The sequence below is a fragment of the Ceratosolen solmsi genome, unplaced genomic scaffold, assembly GCF_000503995.2.
Source record: "Ceratosolen solmsi marchali unplaced genomic scaffold, CerSol_1.0 scaffold2, whole genome shotgun sequence".
Lineage (NCBI taxonomy): Eukaryota > Metazoa > Arthropoda > Insecta > Hymenoptera > Agaonidae > Ceratosolen > Ceratosolen solmsi.
This window is the reverse complement of record NW_011948422.1, coordinates 2288983-2309318: the sequence shown is the minus strand read 5'-3', so window position 1 is coordinate 2309318 and position 20336 is coordinate 2288983. Positions and strand designations below refer to the sequence as shown.

General features: G+C 28.6%; 1 protein-coding gene across 1 annotated transcript; it reads left to right on the top strand.

Moving 5' to 3' along the window:
• Window positions 1-10053: 10053 nt before the first annotated feature.
• Window positions 10054-16526, top strand: LOC105362000 (uridine phosphorylase 1-like). Its single transcript, XM_011499326.1, has 6 exons — window positions 10054-10107; window positions 12652-12789; window positions 13178-13333; window positions 13745-13930; window positions 15619-15951; window positions 16372-16526. Exons 1-6 carry the CDS (start codon window positions 10054-10056, stop codon window positions 16453-16455), a joined length of 951 nt encoding a protein of 316 aa, XP_011497628.1. The 3' UTR covers window positions 16456-16526.
• Window positions 16527-20336: the final 3810 nt, after the last annotated feature.

The window sequence follows — 20336 nt, the reverse complement described above, 5'->3', positions numbered from 1 at the left end:
GCAATTCCGACCCAACTCCCATAATCTTGCTCCATTCCCCAAAAGAGATCACTTTATCTCTACTTATTTAGGTTCATTGATCTTCAAGTAGAGTGGCTTTTGCGCGTGCTGCTAAGCGACGAATTACTCAATAACAACAACGACGACGGCGACGATGACGACGACGACGACGACGACGACGACAACAACTATCTGCTCTCAGGCTCGGCCTCACTGTCTCATTGTTTATTTAACGCTCGATCGAGCAACCAACACGATCTTCTTTATTTATTTTTCTTTTACATAACTTGAAACATAACTCTAATAAGCAAACTACACACACACACACGCGCGCGCGCGCGCGCACGCACACAATATATATATATTTATATATATATATTTTTTTCGATTTATCTGTCAATCTTGTTTCCTCTTCTCAGACGATATTATGAATTTTAAATCCGAGGTTTATATATCCTGGCGCTTAATAACAAGATACACGAAATAAAGTTTCCCAACATTCTTACAAAATTCTTACAATCTATTTTAATATCGAATTTTTTTTTTTTTTTTTTCAATACTAGCATAGAATACTTCATTTAAAAAAAATGAAAGAAAGAAAATAATTTATAAATATATATATATATATATATATATATATATATATATATATTTGTAAATTATGCATAATTATATTACTACAACAAATTATGAGTATAAATGATATCAATTTAACTCTTCACAGTATTACACACGCGAAGATCAATCATTTCTTTCTTTTTTTTTTTAACAATATTAAAGTACTAATTGTACTTAAAAAAATACATTATAAAATAAATAAATAATAGAATTTTATTATTTTATATTAATGTTTAAAACAGCCACTTTAAGACCACCACTATTCACTTATTCTATAACATATTGCGCCATGACGTTCCTTTCAATCATTTTACCCGATATTCCAATATAAATTGCATCTTTTATTTCTTCTTCTACGATAAAAATGCTACAAATTTCTCCATATACAATTATAAAAAGCAAATATATCAAAGATCAATGATATTTACTCGACTCCGAGAAACGATTATTCTTGCAGCAGCCCAACTAGAACATGCAAATTGAAAATTTCACTTTTCGAATAACCTTTTAATATGACAAATTATCACGAATATGTAGAGTAATGAAGACAAACAATGTATATTTCAAAGCAACAATCTATGTATTTCCGTAATTTAGACCGACCACATGCAGATATTATCGAAAGAGTGCCTCGTTTACCCATACTTCAACGCAGGGGAATGCGCATTAACATTTCATCGACAAAATTGGCCAGTATTATGTTTATTTGAAAGTGAAATTAGCGTTTAAAGAGCAATTTTGTAGATTCGTTGTTTTTATAAAGGAAATGCCTGGTGGAAAATATTGAAATCGTTATCCCCGCGAAGATTTAACGTAGCAGCTAAGCATTTTTATTCGTTATTGTCACCTATATTGTTATAATATACGAATATATGGTTTTAATAATACTTATTTATAATATATATATAAATGAATATAAAAAAATGTACGTATAAGATTTTCACGTCATTTCCTTTAAAAAATTCTTATCACTACAGCTAATGTATTTTTGTTAATACGATACTATTGATAAATTATTGCCCTAATGAATTAAATAAGCTATAATTTATACAGTTCAATGTATTTTTTAAAAATATAAGAATAATTTCATATCACATGGTGAAAAAATAAGAGATATTAATAATTATGATACGATCGTTTAATAATTGTATATTAAAAAGAAAAGTTTCTCTTAATTTTTTTATCTATAAAATTGGTTGAAAATATCATTTGTTACATTCTATTCAAAGAAAGTAAAGTCTATGAGCATTGAATATTTTTAATCCATACTTTATACATAATTATTAAATAATATGTGTATACATAATAGTAGAGATTAATTATAAAAATACAAATTTTATTTAATTACATAGATCATCGGTATGTTGAATAATACATTAGTATTTTATAATTTAGTATTCAAAAAATTAAGAAAATCAATATTTTACATTCTTGTAATAAAAAATTTTTCAAGAATATTCAATTGTAGATAATCTTGAGAAAATTTGTGGTGAATTTTTTTTTTTTTCAATTCAATATCTTATATTTCGATACAATTATTTATAACAATACTTGGTATGAATAATTTTTAACGGATAAATATTTCACAAATGAACGTTTCTAGTTGAAATTAAAGACAAAACTAGTCTTACAAATAATTAAAATATACATTTTAATCTTATTTTTATAATTCACATAATATAAAAATTAAATTTCATTTAAAGTAAATATATTTAAATAAATAAATATATATATTATGTTTTATTTCCTGCAATTTCAATATACTTTTGAAGGGCAAAATATTTCTCACAATTTTTAAAAATCTTTTGCTTTTTTAATTACGATTTTATTACATTGAGAAAAATTAAAATTCTAAAGTGCCATGTATATTTTTAATAGTATATTAATTATTTTTTCTAATAAGTATATATATATATATGTATGTATGTATGTATGTATGTATGTATGTATGTATGTATGTATGTATGTATATATATGCGACAAATGTAGATCGATATACTTATTACATTGTAAGACGATTAGACTGTGAATAATTACTTGTTTTATATATACAATAAATTCAAAATATCGTTTAAAAAATATAGTTTTGAAATTGACCTTTGTGATCTTTTATACAATAAGAAATATAGTTTTGAAATTAATGTTATAGTAATGTTTATGATATGGATTATAGCTCTGAAATAATTATAAATAAAAGAAAAACCAAGATTCAAAGGTAATTGATTAATATTACAAATGACCTTGCACTTATATAAATGTATTACATATATAACTCTGTAAGAAAATGTTACGGCAAGTAATTGTATCTCGCTATTCCTTGCTTTAATACAAGTAAAGGCTCGAAGTATAATTATCAAATTTTATCAGAGATGTGAGTTATCAAGATTATATATTACGAGGTTGAGTATTAAAGGGGAAAACAGTTTTTATTTTTCATGAAAATTAATTTAAAAAAAAAAAGGAAATATAAATGCGTCTGAAATAGCACACACACACACACATATATATATATATATATATATAGCGTCAATGTCTAAATGATATAGAAAAATGCATAGTCCTTGATATTTTGAAATATATATAAATTTTTGCAACAAACTCTATAAATAAATTATTAAATGAATAGGCGTATAAAACTAATCGGTAAATAATAACACGTTCCCTTTTAATTAAACAAATATAAAGTTATAACATTCCATAGTAAAAATAGAGAAAAATAATGTTACTTGCACGTCGAGTTATGTGCGAGTACAAGCATTACAAAAATTACAAAAGTAATTGAATTAATGCTTACATCGGCATAGGGAAATATAGTAATTGCTATAGTAATATTTGGTATGCTGAAACAAAAGAAATCGCACGCTAAACCAACACTTTCAATAGCGTAGATGAGTCATTGCGTCTTAGTGTTGGAAATTTCCAAATCCATTCTTACATTTTATGTTTGGCGTATACAACGAGACGTGTCTGTGATGAAAATTGTTGCTCTTATTAAATATGAGTATAATATGAAAAAGGCCAATACCGAAATGAAAAATTGTAACAATTACAACCCCTTCGTCATTTGACTGTATTCCAAACTATCCTGGAATGCAGAAATATTGATATTATATCATTAATAATTTTATTGTTTTTTTTTTTGTTTTTGTTTTTGTTTTGAATTGTTAGTCGTTATAATAATAATGAAGAATAGTGTTTGATTATTTTAGAATGAAAATTATTTATCAGGAGGATAAGAAATTATTACGAGCCTTATACCTTCAATTGATATATCAAAGCTTGTTTCTTAATTTTCTGATAATATTTTTCTAACACGGATATATTAAAAGCAAAGAGAGAGAGAGAGAGAGAGAGAGAGAGAGAATCTTTTGGAATATAACGAGTGTGCATAGATAAAATGTCGTAAAGATTTTTCCTCGATTATCCCAGCCTCAATTTAATGACACATTGAATTGCAAAATGAAGAAAAAAAAAACAAAAATTACAGTATCGTGTGTTGTATTGCATTGTATTTGCATTGTATTTGCATTGTATTTGCATTGTATTTGCATCGTATTCAATATTATATTCTACAATTAAATGTTTATCGATTACGGATCGGAACGATTTATTGTTGCGATATGCATTGCCGATAAAGAGTCATCACGGATTGAAGTGTTCACTAGGATCAGCAAAGCATAAACGGATATGGTAGTACACATTTACATATAAATGTATTTGGTCGGACGTGGATATAGAAATGTATTTTTGCGCTCGATTTCCACAAGAAATGTTATTCATTGTATCCTGCGAACGACCACTCCCAAGGAATGATATCCTAATATTAATAACCGTGTTGTGCTGGTCACAAGTAGGATTACGGAAGGACATGTTGACAATTGATGCGTTATGTTGTAAGAGGAACAATAATAAGAGAGGTTAATTATTAAACTATTATATTAAATTATTTAACTAAATCATAATAATATTTATCCTTTTATATCCTGCCATCGCTTCTATGATTAAAAGTTAATTTATGTTTTAAAAAGTAAAATAAGTACACAGCATGAATGATCCAACAGAGGTAAATGCATATTATTTATTGAATGATTATCATATCGACGTAGCAAATATAAATAATCCATAGCATTAAATTATTTCTTTTAAATCACCTTAAATTTATTGTATAAACTCATATAATAATAATAATAATAATAATAATAATAATAATAATAAGAAGAAGAAGAAGAAGAAGAAGATGAAGAAGAAGAAGAAGAAGAAGATAGAAAATTCGATTAATCGGACGATTAATTTAATTATATAAGTTTACAGAAAATAGAATAACGTAACGGCGTTATATTTTATGAGAAGTCTCTATTTTTTAGAATGGAAAATTTTTATTTATTATACAATATTTAAAGAAATATTCGATGTATATTAATTGTCACATTGCGAAAGATTAATTCAAAGTCATGAGCTCGAAAGGTATTATTTTCTATAAAAAAAATTTCTATAAAAATAATTTCGATTTATAAATATAATATATACTCAGTGAGCGTTTATTTTTATTTTTTAAATGCAATTTTATTACTCTTAGTGAAAATAAGAAAAACAATTAAAAAAATAATAAAAATCATACTTTAAAGGTTTTCTAAGTTAATTAATTATTGCAATAAAAAGTACAATGCTCTTAAAAAAAATGGACGTATTCGTCAAAAATTTTTGTTTTTTTTCCTTAATTGTATTTTACTCGATAAATTCATAAGAAATTCTTTGTATGATTTCCTCTTCTTTTGGAAATATTAGAAATATGCGACTAATGGTAAGGATAAGATCAGCAATACAAATTCAAGGTTAGTATTACAGATTTTTTTATTAATTTATAATCATAAATTTAAAAGACGGACATTAACACAAAAAAAATAAAGAAAAAAAAAAGAAAAACAACGATTCTCACTGCACTAAATCTGACAGTAGATCGTGAATTTTCTTTTAGATCAATTTGTCCATGAAATTCAATGCTCTAGTCCCTTTTAATGTATCCAGTGCGCTTTAATTTCTCCTTTTGTATTTGCAATATTGGGATACATCAACGAAACTTCTGCCATCCGCCCCGCGACCGATTATCGTGCGACTTAACCCCACCCCCTGACATCTACTCATTGTATTTCCCGATGGGGCAGATATAATAATATACGGGTCATTGTATGTGTCCTGGTGAGAGGTGGGATCGCACTCCTCGAGGATAAATAGATAATATAACTCGGGCGCGCATTAAATACTCGATTATCTCTGATTCATTCCATTTTATAATATATAAAATGTTTTACTATGAAATAAAGTCTTTAAGGTAAATTCTATTATTCTATTCTCTATAATTTTAAACTGTTTCAACGTGCGCTTTACATAGACTACATTAATGCATGTTTATGATAATCAAACGTAGCTGTGTGTGTGTATATATATATATATATATATATATATATATATATATATATATATATATTCCTACACTAATATATAATTTGTAAATTATTTTAACTGATTTAATTATATCGTTGTATCGCATTACCATATGATAATTTTGATTAAATTGCAATTTCAACATTAAGGTTGTCTTTTACAAGATATTTATAATTATACCAGACAGAATCGCACTAATCAATTTATAAATTTATACATTTAAAATATTAAAATAAATCTTATATGATGTAGTATTATTTAATGAACAATTCTGAATATCCTTGGATGATTTCAGAAATTTTTTCTCCAGATTTTCGTAAAAAGCATTCAATTTTCATTCAATTCGTAGATAATATTGTATCTCAATTTACAAGCAAATAGCAAATAGCAAATAGCAAATATCAATTGATGAAGGCAAGGAGATTGGCTGTATTTCGACATGAAAGTGTGAAAATTAAAATAATAAGCTTTTACATTATGTAGAATAAATGATAAAAACAAGATTTTACGTTATATTTCGTGTCAATGTCGATATCTTTCAAAATTCACGATTAAATATAAAGGTTAAGCGAGTGCTTAAATTCTGCCACAATGCAGTTTTGATAGTATTAAAATAAAAATAAAGTATAAAATATTTTTAATCGAATGGAGTACAGTTGGCGAATATATCGATATTGAATTCCGTTCTCCAAACTTATGTATTTCCGGTAAATTTAGAGATAATCATACTTTAGCCGAGCCAACGAGTCCGAATGCGCGGGAGATTAGCACGAAGCGAATCACTGTCAAAGCCATTGGAGTGTGCGAACGAAGGTCCGAGTGAGATAGAAGCCGAGTACTTGGAAGCGATGGTTGAGGGGAAGAGCTTTAACGTCAATCGCGAGTGGAGTCAAGCGAGCGAGAGGAAAAATCAACTGGAGCGCACTTGATATTGGCTCGAGCGACACGAACGAGCATGCGCCTATTATTATAATGAAGCAGATGCGATGGAGTGAGACACGAGGGCTGAATGAGCTAGAGATAAAGGAACGGCACTGCTCGTAGACGAGATAACCGTTTGTGCACACCAGACAATGTGGGACGTCGAGCCGAGGATTTGATTTGCACTGGATTGGTTGTTATTGGCCTTACGACGTCTGGCTGTTAAAACTCCGGGAATTATAGAAAATTCAGCCTATCGCGTCTTCGTTATCACGACGACTTCTTTGTCGGTGAATTTTACGAGACTTGGTAATCCACTGGCAGTGGCGATACCCACCCACCTACACACGCTCAGGATGTGTAGCGTAAGCTGAGTAGAGGCAGGGCCGGATTAATATCTGGTGGCGAGTGCCGGGGTACCGGGTGGGTGGCACATCGTGTTCTTTAAATAGGACTTGAATATTTGAAAGTGAAAGGGGCAAAAGGAAGTTACATTAATAACAAATACGAAATGATGGATAATGGCCGAGTGATTGATTCGCGACTATTTAGTTTCGGTAGGCTATTATCCCTCCCCTTTCCCCTTATCAATAATTCAATAAGTAAGCCGATTATTTCGTATGAAATTAAATAATTTTTAAAACATATTGCATAATTCAGCTTAGTTGGCAAATTAAGTTTGCTTTTTCTGTTAATAATTTTCATGCACTAACGTCGGCAAATGAATTTCCAATGTATTTTGCGTTTAATGAATGAAATGAAAGGTTGAAATTTTTTCTTTACTTATTTATTCCCACGCGATAATAATAATGTCGATAAGTTTTCTCGTGTGCTTAATTAAATATCGATAAACAATCAGAATAAATGTGCGACTAAATGTCGCTGTAGTTGACAAAATTTTACCCTTACCATTGAGATTAATTATTTTTTGTTTTGTTCTGTTTTGTTAGTTTTTGTAGATTAATTAATATGCATTGAATATGATAAATTAATCTATTTGTGCATGCGATGATTAATATGATTTTCAATGAGCAATTTGATCGATAACGGTATAACTTTGGCCAGCGCTCGTTCAAGTATGTACAATTATCATTCGTCCATTGGCCCTTATCTATTACAAATATAATTGTAAACAATTTACGAGTATCGTTCAAATGTAACGGCAATCTTATGTAATTATGGAGTTGCACGGCTTCTCTCTAATGCATAAACGAGCTCGGGAATAAAAAAAAAAAAAAACTAAAAAGATATGTAGGTACGCGATCGGAAGGAATATTTCATTCGTGGTGCTATTTAAAGAGTCGCTAGTTAGAAAATACGTGTGGCATAGTGACTTGGACGTATTAAGCAATGTTTTCATCGCAGGTTAGTACATAGGCGACGTATCATTTGGCTTGAAGAAACGTTAATGGCATTATTTTCATTAATTTCTGATACTAGGCAGTAGTTATAAAATCTAACGAGTCTCGTGTTCCTTTGCTCCCGCGACTCGCATTGCCGTTCACTCATTTTCATTTTTCAAAGGCAGAAAGTACTGGCACGTGGTAAAGTAAGAGTGGCAACGGGGCCCAAGTCTCGGCTATATCAACACCGCAGCCCGATAATAAAATACATTCGTCACTAATGCAGGGAACTTGGATCGAGCAAACTATAGTTTAATATTTACGAATGCCTCCTAAAGTGGGGATAACTTTCGAGATTTCTCTTCGGAAGTACAAAGCCCGTTGCCAATATTGTATATTCGCGTTCGGTGTGCTTTCTTGATAACTCTCGAGCCAAAGGATAAAATAGTAAAGTTAAAGATAATCGAGATACTGTACTATAAGAGTGAATATTGGAATAATTGACGTAGCTTATCTTAGAGGTGTGCGGTTCTCATTTTCCAGCGAGATGTCCGAAGGAAATAGTTTACAGCAAAAGTCCAGGAATAATGCATCTAATGAGGACGAAATTAGGTAATGAATTTTAATTAAGTTCATAAGTCGCTAGGTTACCATTAAAGGCAAAACTTGTTTTTGCGATTATATGGTATGATAAAGCTTTGTCATACGGAGCCAATAAAACTCTGCGTATAAAACTTCGGTATAAAAATTATTATTTTAGCATATGTGATCACTGTGTGTTTACGTTTCTCATTGCATATGCATAATTGTCGAATAGGGAGAACATGGATTATGGTAAACATGAGAATGCTTTAATTTTGTATAGAATATTATTCAATCGACAGCGCTATTTGTAATTAATAATTTTAACAATGTCTACAAGTTTCAAAATTTTATCGTCTTACATTTTACATTGAAGATAGCGCGCATTTTAAAATGTCGTATACACACGCGCGCGCGCGCACACACACACACACACACACACACGTGTATAATTAAAAATTAAAAAAAAAATTCCTCTACGACTATAAATCATTCCAACATGTTTGGAAAAATAATTTGAGCAAAGAATGTTTTAAACGATTTTTAAAAAGAATTATTTACAAAAAGCTACGATTAATATTTAATGGAAATTTTAACAATCGTTAAATTAAATAAGTAATCAACTTTTTTTGTTTATTAAATTACTTTACATATACTTTACTTATATTTTCATCTGCTCTTATGCTTCAGCTAACTCATGAAAATTATAATTATAAATTTGAATTACTCAAAATAATCGTAATACATTTCTTAGATTTATATCAGACAGATTACCAAATAGTATATTGAATTCTTTCAATTGAAAGATATTTGAATTTTGAACTCAAGTATACGCTAATATTTCGAATATCTCCAATTCTATAAAATACAATTACCCTGCTATGACAATTTTCAAAAGTTTATATATATATATATATATATATATATATATAATATAATGTAACCCTAATATTATCGCATATAGGGATTTTTACATTACATTGCATTCTACAATTTATCACACATTAAAATTATCATTCTGCCAGCTATATTTAATACCAGAATTTTATTCAAATTGGCTAATAAATTTATTGTAATGCAAAAAAACAATATATATTGAAGCAATAATCTTAGGTTTTCTATTCAATCTTATATTTCATGCCGCACGATGTCAAATGTGCGTAAGATACTTAATGTTGTGGATTTGTCACAAATTTTTGACGTAAGGTAAGATTGGACGCGGGAACTTTAAAGACCCTACAATTAAGCAAATGAATAATATGTAATATTCATTGATTAATTATGTAATTAATTAAATTCACGAAATTGGACAATTGTCGAAATATAATATTTGTTACACGTCTAATCGATGAAATACTTTCCCATGATTTTTTTTCTTCTTCCGTTATTTCCCATTTGCACATAGCTACAAATGTGACGAACGAAAAGATTTATAGATCATGATAAATTAAGGCTTAATAAAATTCTTTCGGAAATAGTATTAGTTAACAAATTTATATCGTTGCATGGATAATTAATTAATTAATAATTAATTTTATTTACGAAGGTCTCGTTACTAGCCTATTCTGAATTATCCTAGAATTATTATTGCTTAACTACAAGTTCATTCATTAAGATTCATTCGATAAAACTAAAGAGCTCATATTAAAGTGAATAATGGACATTATCGTAATTATAAAAATCAAACGTTCAACGTTTTGATGCAATGCCAACACTGATTATACGTATGATTTTGTTTCCAAATTACCATAACGTCACGTAACAATGTATAGCGCTAAATTTAAATATAAACGTTTTATTATTAACATTTATTATAATCACTAGCAAATTAAATATTAAATATCCAGTTTCATTTATTTATTTATAAGTGTTACGGATTACATCAGTTTTAAGCGGAATGCAAAGTGGGATAGGTATGAGCGCGCGAACATTTGTTTTTTAAACACTGGCCAATGGACTCGAAGAATGCTTCTATGCCGAAAAACTCGAATATACGACTATAATTCCGTGAAGTAATAACAAATGAACCCTACAAAGCTATGCCCTATTGACGTCACGACAAATAGCGGCATAGTAACAACAGCCACCGATGCGCTATCGGTGCATTGCTTCTTGCTTCGTGTACCAATCCTGCACTCTCCACATCGGACTCGCTGCCCAACCCTGCAATCGCCATTTGAAGGCCATGGCAAGCATCAAGTAACCTAAGGAACTAATAGCGATGCCACAACTATACTAGCACCCACGCCTAAGCACGCCTAAGCACGCCTAAGCAACGCAGATGCTCGTTCCTTACTACTTCTTACTAGTTTAATCAAGCACCCATCGCGACAGGACCGCCACTACTCTACACTCGCGGTTTACGCCCGCATGTAAGTAACACCGACGCTCGTTCTTACGACCGCTACTACAGCAGATTTACAGCCAACTCAAGTATGATACGACCAGACGCTCGTTCTTACATCTCACCTCTACACCGCGGGTTACGCTCGCATCGAACACACGAACGTGCACCAATACCACCACTACATTTGAGCTCACGTACGCAAACAGTGACGTTACACGGACGTTCTCCCACCACGAGTCTCCCACTATAAAACTACTCAACGCAAAGGAAGAAGGGAAATCACGCTCCAGGCTATCAAGTATACACGTAGAGACTTATCGTCACCAACATTAATGAAGAGACACTCATCTATTCATTCTATCGTACACTCATTTCGATATTCATAGATTATTAACTATTCATTATTTATTATATTTAATAAAAGGAAAGACTATAAACATTAAAGGCAGTATTGAATAATTGCATTGCCCCTTCCACTTGCCAGCAAGCCTCCACCCACCATCATAAGGAGGTTTTTAGTCTGATCCCAGACAATAAGTCTAGAATTAATTAAAATCTCTACTTTCATTAATTTATTGGTAGAGGTGTGTTTAATGGATTATCATTAATAATTTGAAATCGATTTGTTCTTTCAGCTTGTTACAATAAGCACGGAAGCCACTTATTAAACACAGAAAATGATCGGATCTGTGATTACGTGTTGTTTATACGTAATTCAATTATCAGAATTTGCAAATGAATATTAAATTTACTTAATTAATTTGAATAAATATGAGATTACTGCATAAAATTACAATGATATTAACATAGAAGTCGTTTATATTAATAAGATGCTTCATTTATTCAATGTTTTATAAATTATTTTTACAACTTTAATTTTAATGAATTTCGCAGCATTTCAAAAATTATACATAATGTAAATTTACATAAAATCAAAAGTATACTATTGCATTGTTTGATTATCAAAACTTTTACTAAAATAGATTATAAAATTTTAATTATTCAATATTTGAAATTATGTATTATTATTTTATTTATCAACATTACAACTATATGTATATATAAAAACAAAAACAAAACAAAAAAACAAAATATAATATAGCTTTCAGACAAAGTGATGTATTAAATTATAGTAGGGAAAAATGCGAGACAAATTATAAAAATTAAACACGAATCAAAATTGTAGAAAAAAAAACCATATATGTATACATTAATAAGTAGGATAGTCGATAATAGATATAAAAATGAGAAATGGACTTATATTAAGAAGGGGTAAGTGTAAATAATAAAAAATAGAAATAGATATATCGTGAACATTAGTATCGAAATTCTAATTGTATAATAAATTGTATATAAGCATTTAATTTAATTCCTATGGAAAAAAATTGCAATTCATAGCAATATTTCAACAGTAATGAAAATGGATTGGTGCGTCTTCGTAATCCAAATCTTAAATCTTTAGACCACGATTTTCTTTATCATCTAGAACTGGGAACTAACGATCATGATTTCGTGAAGATGTTTGGAGATGTTAAGGTACTAAATTAAATAAATTAAATAAAGTAAAATTTAGTGAAATTAAATTGGATTTTATATTTATTATAACACGTTTATTCACGTATTAACGAGAATTTTTTAAAATGATTCATTAATCTCCACTGTGTGTGATTTTTTTTTTTTTTTTTTTTTTTGAACGACACGAACGGCGTAGCTTTTAAAAAATACATAATATTAACAAATTAAATTAAAAATCACATAAAGAACATAAGCCTTTTTACGTGTAATTGAACCAGTAAGGATAATAAAGTTAAAAAATCAAATTGAATGTCTGTTAAACTGCATGTATAAAGTAATTGATTGTAATTTTCATAGATTTGACATTAGAGTGTTTGAGACTGAACTAATTATGCTATTAATGATACAGTTTATCTGCACGGGTGGTACGGCAATTCGTATGAAAAATTTTATAAATTCTATCGAGCCAGAATTGAGCAAGAAACTTAAAACGAAATTAGAAATTTGGCAGCATTCGTCGTCCCGTTATTCCATGTACAAAGTCGGACCTGTTCTTGCTGTAAATGTAGGTATTAACTTATTTATATATTGACAAAATTACTTGGGGAAAAAAAAAATTCTTATTGAGGTTTAAATTGGCATAATTAAGATCTTGAATTTTAGAAATTTAGAAAGACATTATCAAAGTCCTAATTAATCATTCACGTTTTTTGCATTTGAAATTATCACTTCTGCATCCATAAGAATTATTAAAAGTTCGTTTTTCGTCGTCCCTATATTACGGAATATATATTTTTATAAACCATTGTTTAATGTTTCCATCATATGCAGTTAACATTAAGTGAAGTTGAACAATATTTCACGAACTACGACTACGGTTTTCATTTAAAAACATTTAAATGCAAATGATTCTAGTCGTTAAATGAAGAAAAAACCAAATCAAAAAAAAAAAAAAAAAACACACATAATTTCACAGCATGGAATTGGAGTCCCCTCCCTGCAGATTCTCCTTAATGAACTTTTCAAATTGATGTATTACGCCAAAATGAAGAATCCAGTTATATTTAGAATTGGGACGTGCGGCGGCGTGGGCATTACTCCTGGCACTGTTGTTATAACAAACGAAGGCGTTGACGAAGAGATAAATCCATATTTCGTACAGGTACATTGTCCCTATAATCATCGATTCATACATTTTATCATATTCTATAACCAATTTAAGATTAAAATCTTTATAGAAAAATAAATAATTTCATCAATGCAAAGGTGTTATTTAATACCGTTTTCATTTTTAATCCTTAAGAGAAGCTAAAAGCAACTATCAGCAAATAATTTGTAAATTTTTTACTCTTGCTAGTGGAGAATCGACTAGAAGCTTGAACTGTTTAATAAATAATCGTGGGTATAATCATGAGGGAAATAGTAGGTATTACGTAGATTGTTTAAAAAAAATTTCCAGTAGTAAGTAAAATAATTTCAGCTTTAAAATTCAAAAAGTGTAAGTGCCTGCAGTCAAAATACAATGAGTATTTATTTTATATGTGGCTATACCACGACTAAACTTCACATTCTTTTATTGATCAATTGCTTTTAAAAGTTAACACAACGTACGTAAAAAAAATTGACTTTAAAGGTTGGAATACACATTATGCTTGTATGCTTGTAATCCCTACTCTTTTTGAATACCTTTCCTTTCAACTCTAATATTTATATTTGTCTTATACTGCCAATATACGAGAATCGATCATTTTGACAATTAAATCCGAATTGTTTCAATGATATGTGTCAATGAAGTTGTATTAATCTATCGACGCTTAGTTTATATTAACGAATTAAAGCAGAAATTAAGAAATATGAAAAGTTTTATACGTGCTCCTGCAATTCATTAATGAGTGTTTATTAATATTTATAATTATTTAATAAGATTAATTAATATGATTATTATAAGACACGTTTTTTTCATTCTATTTTCGTACTTTACGAATTTCTCAACTAGAAAACTTATTCTTGTGTTGTATCCTTATGTTATACGCGCACCTGTCAGTACCTTCGCAAAACACCTTTTATCTCTCAGAATAAGAGTGAGAACGAGGAAGTGGGATGACGCATTAACGAAATTAAATAGTCCAACAAAACAAAACAAGGCAAAAAAGAACACCGATAAGACTTTAAAATTATTGTCTAACTCAAACTAAATATATTTTGAAAAACTACTAAAAAGTGAATTACCATAAATAGCAGATCCATTCATAAAATTAATTTAAAAAGTCGTTTGTATTTAATGTTGCCGTTAATTCGCGAAATAGGTTGGAAAATTCGAAACATTGAATTTTTATGCGTTTTGTCACTAAATTGCTTGGAATGAAATTCTGTTGTTCCCTTGTAAAACACACGCGCGCACGCATACATGATACAAACTTACATACATACATACACGCATACATAACTCAACTCTAGAATACGAATGCTTAAAATTAGTAACCATCGATCTATGCAGTTTATAAATATAAAATAAACTTGTCAAGTAATATTATCGACGAATCCATATTAAATACCCGTTAATGACTTGAAATATTCATATTAACAAGCTTGGACTTTCCTCTCATAAATTTCAAATAACTTACAAATTGCAGCCGATCGTGTTTCATATGCTTTTCAATAAATGTTGCAAGCTTCGCTTGAATAACTGTTGAATCCTCGCGTATTACAATCTAAACGCAAATCTCATAACACAAAAAGACATTTGAAATTAATCGCTCAAATAAGTAGGGCAGCCGCAGGTTAAGCACTGCCGAATAAGGTCGGACACAAAAAGTCAGTAAACTCATATGGTCGCATTGAACTTCGAAGGTGGTGCTGGGCAAGAAGATTCATTTGCCAGCGACCCTGGACCGGCAGCTGGTGCGCGAGCTGAAGGCCCTCGTCAACTCGGACGACCCTTACGATACGATAATAGGCAAAACGATGTGCACCTCGGACTTTTACGAGGGCCAGGGTCGGCTCGACGGCGCCTTCTGCAAGCACACCATAGCCGACAAGATGGACTACCTGGCGAAGCTCCAGGAGGCCGGGGTCGTCAACATCGAGATGGAGTGCACAGCCTTCGCGGCACTCACCTATCAGGCCGGCATCAAGGCGGGCATCTGCTGCGTCGCTATGCTCGACCGCTTCAAGGGCGATCAGGTCAGGCCAACCTTCGACAATCGTTCGTAAATTTCTCAAATTCGTGGTCTGAGCTTTAATATTCATTGGCTGAGACTGTGTGTGCGTGTGTGAAAGGTGGCGGGGACCGGAAAGCCGAACCATTCGACGTTTGTCTTGCTTTAAGAGATTTTTGGAGCGTGGACGTACGGTCGCGTTGACGAATTAAAATTTTATTGCTGAAATTGTAGATTAGAGATGAAGTACTTTGTAAGTGATATTGGCGAACTGAATTTTAAGATTCAACGGGAATGAGAGAATTAAAATTGAATAATTATAGACTTGTTCTTTATAATCCAAGTGATCCAAGCTACATCAAAGTAAAAAAAATTGATAATTTTACGAATGTCGTAGTCAAATGGTAATCATTTAATTTTACAGAATTCTACTTCTTATTTTCAGATTCGTACATCGAACGAAGTACGAAAGCAATGGGAATTGAGACCACAAGATATTATTTCCCGTTATATATTGCGCCATTTATAATGAAAATCATTTGTTATAAAGGTCGTTTAAAGAATTGAACTTCTGCTCAACAAATACAATGTCTTCCAACATATTCGCAATCATGCTCGAAGCTGTTTATTATCTAATTAATTTATTCGTAATTGTCTAATAATCCTTTAAGATTTCGCCAAGATTTTTTAATTTTTAATTGCAAATAAATAGCCATTTATTTTTATTGCAGGTGGTAATTATTTTAGATTAAGCTGCTTATTGACGTTATTGAAGTTAAAGTTAATTAAAAATAAGTAATTTACTCTTTATTAAATATTATGATTTTTAATCTTATTAATCGTTATTGTCTACATTGATTTATTAATTCGAATCGTATTAATTTTTGCATGAAAACTGATAAATCAAATAAGTATATTAAAACAAAAAACAAAATTAAAATGAAGTTCTGTCACATAAAGTTTGTAATAAGAAAAAATGTTTGTAATATTTCGTAATTACCGTAACACACTTTTTTCTAATAATTATAACTACGTTTTTATTGACATCGAACAGTAAATTACTTTCAAATTTTAGAAACGTTTAAAATATTTATAAACTGTTACGTATGTAATAAATCGTTCGTAAATCAAAATCAGCTAAAATTTTGTCTTTGAAATATTTATTAAAAAGTCATTTGATAAACCCGATAAACTATTATTACCTTATAAATTTTATCTTATCTTTTTTTTTTTTTTTTTTTCATTATATAACTATGAAAGTAAAAATTACTATCAGCAATAATCAAATTTTCAACATTTCTGATCAATTTTAACATATTACAGTTTTTATCGATAATAACTGTCATTATAAATAATTTTCACACATACAACTGAAGGCAGATTAAACAATTTATTCATTCATAATATAAAATTTTGAATTTTCACAATTAAAAATATAAAGATTTGATCAAACATGCAATACCATCAATACCGGTCAAAAAAAGAAAACAATAGAATATTAAAGATAAACTGAATAATAAATTAAAAACTAATAAAGTCAACAGTCATAAAGTCGTAATATCATTTATGTAAAACAACAATAGTTAAATTAATATTCTGTTGAATAAATACAATGAACGTAAATTTTTCATTAACAATAAAAAATGATCAAATATTATAATTATTATACATAAACGAAGATTATTTGAAATATTAATTTTATTACAGATGAATTATATATTTATATTTTATTAATAAATTATTTATAAATAAGCTGATATTGAATGGCATTTGAGTAAACTTTTGAATGAGGTCAATAATTTAAATAAATAATAAATGGCTCAAATTTCTGTAATGCAGAATTTATTAAATTATCGTTTTAATGGAAAGTGAAAAATTAAAAAATAATTTTCTAAATTTTATTTCTTTACGGATAAAATGTACAGATTGGTATAAATATAGTACGAATTGTCAATAGCATAGATATTTTAGGTAACAAATACTGTTCTGTCGTCATACAACATCGAGTCTTAAAAAATCACTTATTCTTTAAAAAAAAATAAAACAATATTTAATATTATAAAAGCGATAGCTGCAAGTTACTGTTAATCAAAGAAATAATTTATACGAGGAGAAGATATAATAACGAAGATAAGCAAGTAGAAATAAGTAAATAATTATAAATGTATTTAATGCTTATATATTCTACGATTTTTTATTAGTTATATTTTTCATTATGTATGTTCATAAACTTTGAATAATGACTTAATGTTCGTGTATTGTGTAATTATGTAATTAAAAATTGGAATTTGATATACACTGTTATGTAAATATATATATATATATATATATATATATATATATATATATTTATTTATTTATTTATTTACGTGTTATTTATTTACGGAATCGTAGCGTCAGTTTCATATAGAATATATTTACTTATAACTATTAATGAGATGTTTTTTCTTATTACAATATGAGGATAGAAATTCACTAAATATACTATAAACTTGGTGATAGTTTTCAATTGCAGTAATGAAAATTTATTGAGAACTTAATTATATTATGTACACGAATTGAGCAAAAAGTCTAATATTAATTTTTTTTTTTTTTTTTTTTTTTTTTTTTTTTTTTTTATTAATAATAGACTATTATAATAGATTTTTTTTTCATTATTAATAATATACTTGTATTAATAATAATATAAGAAACGTAAAGGCTTTAAAAAGAGACAAAATACAATTTTTATTTGATGAGTTTATTACATGAATATACTGAGGCAAAATGTTGAAAAAATATATGAGAAAATTTGACTTTTTAAAATAGCGTTTCAATGAATGTAATAATTTTTCTAATTCAATATTTATAAGCTCTTAATTGTTTTAATCTGTAAGATGAATTATGTAGCTAAGTTTTGTAAACATTTTGCTCTGCATACCATTATGAATAATAACATAGATATAAAAACAGATTTTGCCTTTTATCACTGGATAAAACCGCAAACTAATATATATTTACTCTAATATCACAAACTATTTTTATTTTTCGCTGTTGTAAAAATAATAAATTACGGTTACATGTGAACGTTTGCAAGGTATCTCCTACGACGTTCTGTGCACACTGAAAAATTTTTTCCCATATTCGCAAGCATTCGTTTTTTCATTTAATTTTGTTTTCCTTATATTGGATAATCAATAGATATGACTAACTTTTTAGAAAAGTTGTGTTCTCTAGACCAATACTAAAAAATTTGTCAGTGTAGCAAATCTCGAACGTTATTTATCTATCCTGATTTTAATATAAAGAAAAAAAGTATAAAATCAGTTTTGTCATACATTTGTGTATATATATATATACATATACATATACATATATTATATTGAAATAAAATTTATATTTTTATTAATTTCATTGTTATATAGAGATAATAATTCGTTGCCAACAAAATGTGATAAAGGAATACGAATACATTTTATCACAAAAGATCTTACCTTTAAACATTGCGTCGCTATATTAGCAAACGAATAAGAAAAAGAAAAAAAGAAAAAGACTTCATAATTCGTGGATCGTACAAAACTATTTATATGGGGATAAATAAATAAGTAATGTTAATTTTTATTTGTGAAATAGATATGCACGCGCCATATTATTATATAGTTTTTTCAATACCATATAGTATCTTTTAAGTAATTCAGATGCAATTGTTGTTAAATAAAATTTTTATTTTATCTTCACTGAGCTATTGTTATTTTATTGTTTTGTGAAAGAACCATCGTATGATTTCCATAATTATTTTCTCAGTTAAAATTAATGAATGCTTTTCTGTCCATAATTATACTTCCATTTTTATCGAAACTAACAACTAAAGATATATTTACAGATAAATTAGTAAAAATTGTTTTAATAAATGTCGCCTTACATTATTATTATTATTATTATTATTATTATTATTATTATTATTATTGTTATAGTTTATATGATATTCGTAATGATATAATTGTTATGTGAAAATTAATAAAAACATTGTCTCTGGCAAATCATAATTTAAGTGTGAGTTGTGCGATTTTTCTGAGTGTACAAATCTTTATAATTCTTACTAAAACTACTTGCTTTCAAAAATCGTAGCAAATTGACAGAATTACATTCACGAATTTTTGTTGTTGGATTATTGAGACATTCGTCAAAACCAATATTCAATATTATTCATTTTGAATAAATTTCTATATAAAATATTCATAGTAATATGTAATATACAGTACATCATTTTGGTAAAATTATAGAATTAATTTTTTACACATACACTCGTGCTCACTAATTTTATTATGAATTTTCGTGTCGGATTAAATATAAACTAATGTTAATTGGCTTATGACTACTGTCAAAAAAAGCTATTTTTCAATTCAAAAAGTTTAATAATAAAATAAGCTT

Excerpts from the sequence above, each read along its gene's own strand:
- LOC105362000 (XM_011499326.1), top strand. The coding sequence starts at position 10,054 with ATGTCAAATGTGCGTAAGATACTTAATGTTGTGGATTTGTCACAAATT. Across the intron at positions 10,108-12,651 it reads ATTTGTCACAAATTTTTGAC|CAATATTTCAACAGTAATGA; the intron begins GTAAGGTAAGAT and ends TGCAATTCATAG. Across the intron at positions 15,952-16,371 it reads ACCGCTTCAAGGGCGATCAG|ATTCGTACATCGAACGAAGT; the intron begins GTCAGGCCAACC and ends TCTTATTTTCAG.